General features: G+C 46.6%; 1 protein-coding gene across 4 annotated transcripts in view; it reads left to right on the forward strand.

Annotated features, from left to right (window-relative positions):
* The window catches only part of ICAM5 (intercellular adhesion molecule 5), a 32,090-nt gene extending 22,082 nt beyond the window's left edge, over positions 1 to 10,008 (forward strand). For 3 of the 4 annotated variants that reach the window (XM_081177348.1, XM_081177347.1, XM_081177349.1), the window contains 7 exons: positions 746 to 988; positions 1,968 to 2,210; positions 2,580 to 2,822; positions 3,827 to 4,066; positions 4,920 to 5,162; positions 6,263 to 6,526; positions 9,778 to 10,008. In XM_081177348.1, coding sequence (XP_081033474.1) covers positions 746 to 988; positions 1,968 to 2,210; positions 2,580 to 2,822; positions 3,827 to 4,066; positions 4,920 to 5,162; positions 6,263 to 6,526; positions 9,778 to 9,995 — 1,694 coding nt within the window. In that variant the 3' untranslated portion in view covers positions 9,996 to 10,008. Of the gene's footprint in view, positions 1 to 745; positions 989 to 1,967; positions 2,211 to 2,579; positions 2,823 to 3,826; positions 4,067 to 4,919; positions 5,163 to 6,262; positions 6,642 to 9,777 lie in introns of all 4 variants that reach the window. The other variant, XR_014003571.1, reaches the window with a different exon arrangement.
* Positions 10,009 to 10,672: the final 664 nt, after the last annotated feature.

Here is a 10,672-nt window from a genome sequence, read left to right on the forward strand (position 1 = left end):
GTTGCCTCCACCAGCATTATGTTGAACCCCAAGTCCCTCATCTCCTGACATAAGGCTGGCTCTGTGTCCTAATCAGAATTCAAAGTTGTAGCATCATACCGAGTGATTTCCTTGAAATTTGTAGTTCCCTTATTAAACCACCAGTACACCTGCTTGTTGTTGCAATTGTGTTGATCTCTTAAGAATTTTGACTTTTTAAATTCATTAATCTGCTCTGACTACTGTTTGATATTGATATCAAGTTCTTTCATCTTTTGGCAACTATCTGTAAACAAACAATAAAGACCCATAAAATGGCAAAAGTAGTTTCTTTCCAAAATAGGTTTTATCTTGAACAATTGCAAATGCAATAACAAAGAGTCCACTTGTGAGGCGGCTTGTGACAATAAAATTCTGAAGCCAGAGTCAGCCCAGGATTTTTTGATATCTGAAGCCAAAAACATAACAGGCAAGGCCGGCTCAGCCACAAGGCAGAGTGGGGCAACTACCTTGGGTTGCTCCCCCTTTTATGACAACCAGCTGCCTAAGGCAGTCACCTGATCTGCCTCATGCAAGGCCCAGCTTTTCTTAAAACATTCTCACATACACTTGCCTGTACCAATGAGGCTTAAGTAACCATCTGCCCAACACCACCCAAATGTTCCAGACCAACATTCTCCAACATTAAACCTCCCCCCCCCCTTTATTTCTTACCCAAAGAGAGAAGAGCATCAACCAATGTGTGTGTTCCCTCTGCACATTGCAGATGTGCCGGAAATGGATGAGTCCACTTGTCCCAGCAACCATACGTGGGTAGAGGGGACACACCAAGCCCTCCACTGCCTGGCTGAGGGGAACCCCAAGCCAACTGTGGCTTGCTCCAAAGAAGGTGTGGCTCACAACATGGAAAAAGAGGAACGGGTTAACCAGACCCAAACCGGCGTCTATAACTGCACTGCCACTAATGAGCTCGGCTCCATCACCAGAACAGTCACCATCTACGTGGAATGTAAGTGAAATTTCTGTGTTATGATCTATGTGAGGCAAGCAAGAATGGGGTCCAAGCTAGCCACCCTGGGACAATGGCTCTGAATTTAGCATCACGCATGTCAGGTGGAACAGCCTACTGGGTCTTGATCTCAAGCAGGAGCTCACAGTGTGGCAGCACCTTGGAGAGACCTCAGTGAGCAACCTGCTCAAACGAAAGCTCAAGCTTGGCAGAAGCCTTGTGCACACCCTGCTTCCTTGGCTCCAGCCCCTCCTGCCCAAGGAGCCTGGCTTCTGAAGTGGCAGCTTGCTTGCCTGCCAGTGAATGCTTCTCTGCTTCTTGCCTTGCTTATTCCTTTGACCACTGGGCAGGAGCTATGGAGTGGGAGGTAGCTGGCTGCTCAGACTTCAGACGGACGGACGGACCATCTACTACTGGGGGGGGGGGCTTTTCAGCCCTAGGGTTACATCCCATTCTAGGCAAGCCAGTGCTGGATGAGACCAGAAGCAAAAGTGTACTGAATGGTGAACACCATTTTTACCTTTGTCTAGTATGCCGGTTTCCACGCACATTCTCATGCCCCTCTCAATCCTCCACCCAAGCAAGCAAGAAGCATGAGCAGGGCTCAAGTATACTCTGGGTTGGGGGGGGGGGAGTATACATTTTGGCCAGGCTAAACACTCCAGGAAGTTGGCCTGGGGAGACGAGAAAGAGAGCTGGGTGGAGAGGCCTGCAGGGCTGCATTTGGCCCCTGGCCCTGGTCTCTTAAAGTCCTGGTCCAGGATCTGCAGGTCCAAAGCTGCCAGGCTCAGGTTCTTCAGCTGGCAGTGTGGTAGACACAGACTTGATCAACTCATCCTCCTCCCTGGCCTTGGCTGTCACCTGAGGCCACATCCTTAATTATAAGACCATGGGGTCATTTGGGCTGCTTTTTGGTGTAAGACAAGTTATTCCTGCCCGGCTTTCAGTAGATGTACTGTCCATCTTCTCTCTGTTGCAGACGGGCCTCAGCTGAGTGAGTCTGACTGCCCAAGTAACCAAACTTGGGTTGAAGGCAGCCAACTGGATTTCATTTGCCAAGCTCATGGGGTCCCAGTTCCAGATGTTTCCTGCATGAAAGATGGTAAAGTGTACAATTCCAACAAATTGCAGAACATCACACAAAGCCATGCTGGTGTTTATCACTGCAACGCTACCAATGCACATGGATCAAGCAGCAAGATGGTCACAAGCAGAGTTGAGTGTAAGTGCAACTTGCACCTTGCATGCATGATGCGTGCAGCTGATGCTGAAGAATCCAAGCAGAAGCAGCAACTAGGCATGTGCAGATGATCCATACTTTAATCCCACAGGTTTTAACAGAATGTAAGAGTAGACAACTGACCATAAAATTTGTCTAGCTTTATAGTGGCAAAAAGTGATCAAGTTCCCACCAGAAATGTAAGAAGTATAGGAGGGTATATTTTTTGCTCTGTTGAGGCCCATATGTCTTCAGCGAGAATTGTCAAGCAGTTCCTCTGGCTGCTGCAACTGTGAGCCACTAGCAGGGTTGTGTTATCCTACCATAATTACCACTGTAAAATCAGATTCTATTTTTCTCCCTGTCTTCTAGATGGGCCTGAGATGAATGATTTGAGTTGTCCCCATAGCTGGATCTGGACATCGGGGACAGAGCAAATGTTCATCTGCTCTGCTGGGGGAGACCCAGAGCCAACCATTGAGTGCATTAAGGATGGTGTGACGTACAGCCCTGGGCATCTCCAGAGTGTCACCAGAGACTATGCCGGTACCTACCTCTGCACAGCCACAAATGTGCATGGCTCCCGCACCAGAGCTGTGAGCATTCAAGTGGAGTGTAAGTGAGCCCTGACCTTCTTTCAAATGGGGGGGGGGCATGCTGGTAGGTTTTTGAGTGGCTGCTTTCAGAACCCAGCCAAACAAAGTTGCATCGTTCTGTGTTGTTTTTTTCACGAGTGCTTCTTGTTTTAGCTGATTTCTGGTTCTTGGTGCAAGCAGCTTCTGACTGCTGTTTTAATGCCCTTTGTCCTTCCTCCATTTGACTTCTTTTTGCCCTCACAGTCCTCACTGACCCACAGAGTGGCGTAGTCCTGTTGTTAATGGCATACCTGGCATGAGGAGATTGTGGGCTCTTTGGAACAAAGTTCTACTAAATGACAGTGTGGCAAAATGAAGCTGAGGGCTGCGAAAGAGGACAGAGGAAGGAAAATGCCAACAAGAAGCAGCAAAAGCCACCAAAGGCTGATTAGCAGTAGGAAAAAACACAAATGCTTAGAAATGGGAGAATTTGGGCGTGAGTGGGTGTGTAATTTATTTCATTGCTTTGAATATAATTTCTTTAAAGTGAATATTGAAATTGAAGCCTGTTCATCAGAACAGCCCTAACTCTTTTTTCAGCTGGCTTATGATTAGTTCCTACCATTGTTCCTCATTAAAGATCAAGCCTAAAACTGTGGAGTAGCAATAGGCAGGGAGTTTGTGGCCTCCTGGGGCAAAGGGTTGAGGCACACTGGCAAGGCAGAGGCCTGTTTTGGTTTCAGCTCCATTACAAAGAGGCATGGCATGGAGGAGAGATCCTCAGGCCTGGGTTCCAAAGGCAGCCCACTCTATGTGGCTCTTGGGAAATCTCCCCTGACCACACCTCCAGCAGCTTGGCTTCACCATCTGTTCTGAATTTGCCTCCTTAATGGGTGGGTGTTTCTTATGCAACATGTTTATAGCTTTTGCCCCACCTGGTGGTTTTTCAAGTTCACTAACTCCAGAAAGAACTGCTTCCACAGCTGCCACAAAAATCTGTCTAGGAATTATTGCAAAATGTCACTGTCTCTCTTAACATTTCAGATAAACCAGAAATGGATGAATCTAGTTGTCCAAGTAACTGGATCTTGGTGGAGGGGGCGCTGCCCTCCTTTATCTGTAAAGCTGAGGGGATTCCGCCTCCAGAGGTTACATGCACCAAAGATGGCATGACATACTACCTTAGCCAAGGACAAGGGATCCCACTGTACAATGGAACCTTCTGGTGCAATGCCACAAACCGGCTTGGGACAGTGGCTAAGGCAGTTGTGGTTACAGTGGAAAGTGAGTGTTGGTTGTGGTCTCTGGGGAAGCAACACATCAAGCCAGTCACCCCCTCACCCTCACCTGGCATCAGAACTGGCCCTAGTCCTTGGTTAAGCTGGGTGGCATCCTGTTCCACTAGGAGTCTATACTTCCCTCCTGCCACCTACTTCAGGTGGGTTGCCAGGTGAGGAGGAAGAAGAAGAATACTGTAGTCTGGGAGGTTTCCCAGGTTTTGAGCCGCTTTGAGGGGAATTTGTTTGCTTGTATATGTATTATACAGTATATTTCAACCTTCTGCATCCAAATCTCTCTGTTCCTAAGCGATACACTTTAGCTTTGACCCTAAGCCAAGCGTCCAAGAGTGGCATCCAAAATGTCTGGTGCAGAAATCCTTACCAGAAAAAACTTGTCCTTGTAGCCATTGGCGTGCTCTGGTCCAGGGGGTCACAAAGAGTCGGACACGACTAAACAACTAAACACCAACATGGTAGCCAATGTGGTGCCCTCCAGTTTTTAACTACAACTCCCATCTTCCTTCAAGATTGGCTGTGGTTTCAGGGGCTGATGGGATCTGTAAACCATGATATCTGGAGGGCACCATCTGAAATGTCAAGGATGGGCTAATATTAGCTAATAATTTATCACAAAATTTTTGGAAGCCTAAACTGAAAGATTACAAAATAGCCAACTGAAATGGCAACAATGCAAAATCTGTTTTGAAACCAAGCCGCCTCATTGCAGAGCATTAATTTAGGCATAGTTTGGTGGATAATGTAGCCTTCTGTGACATAGTTTGGTGGCAGCTGTGTACATACAGAGGCTCACCCTGCTTATGTCAAGAGGAGTTTCTTGTTATATCAATGTGTTTCAGCCAAACCTAAAATGGATGAGTCCAGCTGCCCAAGCAACCAGACCTGGCTTGAGGGGACTTTGCATTCGCTGGCCTGTGAAGCCAATGGGACTCCCACCCCGCTGGTCATTTGTGCCAAGGAGGGAGGCATTGAGGAGTTCTACAGAGAACGGAATGTCAGCAGGAATGACTCTGGCATCTACCAATGCAAGGCCACCAATGGCCACGGAACTGAGAGATGGTTGGTGAATGTGCAAGTGGAATGTGAGTAGGTGAAGGAATTTGTTTCACTAATTTTTTTTTTAATGTGAACATACCTAATTCACACTTTCTGCAACAGTACACAAAGTGAAACACAGCTATCCTACAAAAGACACATGTATCCAAATTTTGTGATGCAGTTCTCCAATCAATTCTCCAATTATACAAAGATGTGGAAACTATGCATAAAAATGCATATATTAATGATAACATATGAATGCATTTATTAGAGAACATTGCATATGTGCAGAATATGTGCATATGAAGCCAAGTAGCATACAGTCATGTGTATGAGGATAAAATTGCACTAAATTGCTGAAGAATTTTCATGAGGACTTAAAAAATGCAAATTGATGCAGAAATGTGGAGCTCAGCTTAAGATAAGACTGGAAAAAGTAGAAACTGAGAGAAGCAAAAATTGAAAGGTGAGTCATCAGTCTAAATCAAGGCTGGACCAAAGTCCTGGCCCAGTTTCCCAAAAATATTACAGTGGTACCTCAGGATGCGAACAGGATTCATTCCGGAGCCCCGTTCTCATCCAGAAGCAAACATAACTAGCGATGGCACATCTGCGCATGCGCACGTTGCTTTTCACCACTTCTGCGCATATGCATGAAGTCATTTTGAGCGTCTGCGCATGCATGAGCGGCAAAACCCGGAAGTAACACGCTCCGTTACTTCCGGGTTGCTGTGAAGCGCAACTCGAACGCACTCAACATGAAGCATATTCAATCCAAGGTATGACTGTATTCAATTTTCCAAGTGTCCAATTTTCTGTTGCTTTCTTTGGTGGGTGGTATTTCTCCAAAATTTCCAGAAGGCATTGCTGCTGGAACACCACACTGCAATGCAACATTGCATTCCAGGTGGACTAAACCACAAGTTATTCATTTCCCCTCCCTCTGAGTTTTCCACTGATACCTCTCCAGGCTGGGAAAGTGCTTCAGATGGAAAAGTTAGGGTGATCAATTGAGTTACACCTGGTAACTCTTCAACTGAGCTTGCTAGCAGCACCCAAATATCACAGTGATGAAGAGCAAAGAAAGGTAGCCTCTTCTTGAGCTTGCTGGCTGACCTGAAGCCTCCTTCTCTTCTGTTTCCAGACAGGCCTGTTATCTCCATTCTGGCTGTCAGTGGTACTTTACCCATCAGAAGGGGAGAAAACTTTACCATCACCTGCCAGGCGGATGGGTCTCCAGCTGCCAGCTACTCCTGGAAGGTGCCTCAGGCCTCCAACCTCAACTACGGTGGCAACAACAGCACAGTGACTGTTGCCAGCGCAGATGGACAGAACAGTGGTGTGTATGAGTGCACAGCCAGCAACAAGCATGGGCAGCAGCACAGCCAGGTGGAGATCAAGGTGGAAGGTGAGGCCACATAGCAGAAAGGATTTGAAATACCGCGTGCCCTTTTGGTTGCCTCTTGAGTGCTAGAAGTCAGAGCTAGACAATTCAACCCAACTGAGTGCTGGCAAAGGAGCAGGTCAGTCAAGACTATGTGAGCAGCAGGTGCAAGTGCTTAACAGGTGTGTGTACTGGAAGCTTAAATCTATGCCAGGGGAAGAAAACTAGGCTGTCAGTATTTTACAGCAGGCATAGAAATGCATACTGGAAATTTAGGATTGCACTATTAAAGTGGATTAAAGCACAACAAATTCGCTTTTTAAAAGTGATGGATGGCAGCTAACAGATTGAAGATGAATCCCAACAAAACAAAGGGTGGGCAGGTGTGGGGGACTCCCTGGTCCTGAATGGAGTACCATATTTTTTGCTCTATAACACGCACCTGACCATAACACGCACATTGTTTTTAGAGGAGGAAAACAAGGGAAAAAACATTCTGAATGAAACAGTGGATGTATCATTTTTGTGCTTCGTGCTGTGGCCACAGACATGTGATCTGAGGGTGAATTTGGGGTGACCCAATGCAAAAATCCTGAGAATCCCTGTGGATCCATGCTTTGTAACCACGTTTTTGCACCATTGCAGCCCCAGGCAACAGTGGGTGCGTGATTTTTTGGGGGAAGGTTGTAGCCATGGACATGCTATGTGCTCTGATGGTGAATTTGGGCTGACCCAATGCAAAGATCCTGAGGATCCATGTGGACCCGTGCTTTTTAACCACATTTTTGCACCATTGCAGCCCCAGGCAACAGTGGGTGCGTGATTTTGGGGGGGCAGGCTGTAGCCATGGACATGCTATGTGCTCTGATGGTGAATTTGGGCTGACCCAATGCAAAGATCCTGAGGATCCATGTGGATCCATGCTTTGTAACCACATTTTAAGTGGGGAGGGAAGGAAAAACACAGAAGGGACAAGGAGCACGAGAGGGGTGTGCAGAGAAGCAGCTGGCTAAGAATGCAGGAGAGGGGTATAACGGGAGGGAGGAAAGGAAGGCAAAAGTTTCCCCCCACCCACCCACCCAAGCCAGCCAGCTCGCGCTCTCTATCTCCCACCTGCATGTTTTCCGGCTGCCTGATATATATTTTTTTTAATTGCCTTGACAGACGAAAGCATTTTAACTGCATTAAGAACTATTTAGCAGCGAAACCTAAGCTTTGCCATCCCTTAAGAGGTACAGACACTGTAATCTTCCAGATCGCATGAATTTATAGGCAAAACACTGTTTAAGGATTTCATCCTTTTAAATGGAAGAAAGCATATTTGAATGCTGTGTGTCCTCAAAAACAAAAGCAGGAAGTCAAATCAGAATTTTAAGCTGAACCTGTAATCTCTCTTCCCTTCACAAACATTGTTCCCTCCGGAGCATGGAGAGGAATTGGAAGGAAGGACGCTCTGCTTTCCCCTCTGCTTGCCTGGAGGGGAGGGGCTTTCCCTGCTCTTTGTTCCGTTTGAGCAAACACAGTAACGAAACAGAGGAGGGTGGGCAGTAAGACCCTGAGGCAGAATGCAGGAAAGCAGCCACTTCCTCTTTTCAGGTTTCCCTTCTCCGAGACACGATTTGATTTTTGCCTGATTTTTGCCTCCACTCGCACCATTCGGCTCCAGGGACCACACATTTGCTCAATAACAATCACAGACATTTCCCCTTCCTTTTTAGGAGAAAAAATCTGCGTGTTATAGAGAGAAAAATACGGTAACTGTGCCCCTAAAGGACCAGGTGCGCAGCCTGGGAGTCATTCTGGACTCAGCTGTCCATGAACGCGCAGGTTAATTCTGTGTCCAGGGCAGCTCCATCTGGTATGCAGGATGACACCCTACCTGCCTGTGCACTGTCTCACCAGAGTGGTACATGCCCTGGTTATCTCCCACTTGGACTACTGCAATGTGGTCTACGTGGCGCTATCTTTGAAACAACAACTAATCCAGAATGCAGCAGCTAGACTAGTAACTGGGAGCAGCCACTGGGACCATATCACACTGAAAGACCTACACTGGTTCCCAGTACATTTATGAGCACAATTCAAAGTGTTGGTCCTCACAGAGGTGAAGCTACAGGGAACCAGGAAGAAGGCCTTCTTGGTAGTGGCACCCACCCTGTGGAACACCCTCCCATCAGATGTCAGGGAGATGAATAACTATATAACCTTTAGAAGACATCTGAAGGCAGCCCTGTATAGAGAAGCTTTTTAAGGTTTCATGTTTTATTATGTTTTTATATATGTTGGAAGCTGCCCAGAGTGGCCGGGGCAGCACAGTCCGATAAGCGGGGTACAAACAATAAATTACAGTGGTGCCCCGCAAGACGAATGCCTCGCAAGACGAAAAACCCGCTAGACGAAAGGGTTTTCCGTTTTTCGATGCGCTTCGCAAGACGAATTTCCCTATGGGCTTGCTTCGCAAGACGAAAACGTCTTGCAAGTCTTGCGATTTTTTTCGCTCCCCCCCCCTTTTCTAAGCCGCTAAGCCTTTAATAGCCGCTAAACCGCTAATAGCGCTAATCCGCTAAGACGCTAATAGGGTTGCTTCACAAGACGAAAATACCGCTAGACGAAGAGACTCGCGGAACGGATTGTTTTCGTCTTGCGAGGCACCACTGTATTATTATTATTAAAGCAAGCAAACAAACAAACTCTTTGTGGTTAGAAAAGTGATGGGAAAATGCACTGAAAAGTGTGGGGAGAGCAAGTGATAGATGAGTATACACACCATGCAAGTAAATCTGGATGGATGTTCATTGTTATGTAACCTCCCCAGAAACAAATCCGAATGAATGCTCAGCAAAGACCAGACATCACCTGACCTCTGTGTAAGCTTTGTTCAGAGCAAATCAGAATGAATGCTCAACAGGTTGTATGGAGAAGCCTACAATGTTACAGTGGGGGTACAATCTCCTGCCTTGCTTCTTAGAAAAATGAAATATAGCCACCAGAAGCTGAAAATATGTGGGAGAGGAATGGCAGGGTGGTGAAGGGTGGGAGTTCATTTTATCCCTTTTCTTTCTGTTTTTCTGTTCAAAATCACATGCACCCCCAGCTGTTTTTCCACTTGCAGGAGAAAAGATACAGAGAGCCATTCTTCCCACCCTGCCTGCAAGTTGAAAAACAGCAGGAGGTGAGGCTGAGTGAATGGGGAAACACCTGGAGGAGAAAAATTTCCTTTTGTAAGGCAACACACTGAATACGCTGTTAAGAATACTCTGCTTCCTCCTTTGCAGATCATTGGCTTTACATTATTGCTGTCATAGCAATTGCTGCTGCCACCATGTTGGTCCTGGGAGGAATGGCTGGGGTCATTTACTACCTCAAATCCACAGCCTGTAAAAAAGGAGAGTACAATGTCCGTGATGCAGAGAATTCCACCGAAGCTACTTGCCTAAACCGTGAGAGGACCTGTGATGGTGACATCTATGGTATACAGCTCACTAGAACCTGAACAAGTCATAGAATCATAGAGTTGGAAGAGACCACAAGGGCCATCGAGTCCAACCCCCTGCCAAGCAGGAAACACCATCAGAGCACTCCTGACATATGGTTGTCAAGCCTCTGCTTAAAGACCTCCAAAGTAGGAGACTCCACCACACTCCTTGGCAGCAAATTCCACTGTCGAACAGCTCTTACTGTCAGGAAGTTCTTCCTAATGTTTAGGTGGAATCTTCTTTCTTGTAGTTTGGATCCATTGCTCCGTGTCCGCTTCTCTGGAGCAGCAGAAAACAACCTTTCTCCCTCCTCTATGTGACATCCTTTTATATATTTCAACATAAAAAAATTCCTTCCTGTAGCACCTTAAAGACCAACTAAGTTAGTTCTTGGTATAAGCTTTCGTGTGCATGCACACTTCTTCAGATACACAGAAGAAGTATCATGCACACGAAAGCTTATACCAAGAACTAACTTAGTTGGTCTTTAAGGTGCTACAGGAAGGAATTTTTTTATTTGGACTATGGCAGACCAACACGGCTACCCATCTATATTTCAACATGGCTATCATATCACCCCTTAACCTCCTCTTCTCCAGGCTAAACATGCCCAGCTCCCTTAGCCGTTCCTCATAAGGCATCGTTTCCAGGCCTTTGACCATTTTGGTTGCCCTCCTCTGGACACGTTCCAGTT

The sequence above is a fragment of the Podarcis bocagei genome (genome assembly GCF_964188305.1).
Source record: "Podarcis bocagei genome assembly, chromosome: 17".
In the NCBI taxonomy this organism is placed as follows: Eukaryota; Metazoa; Chordata; class Lepidosauria; order Squamata; family Lacertidae; genus Podarcis; species Podarcis bocagei.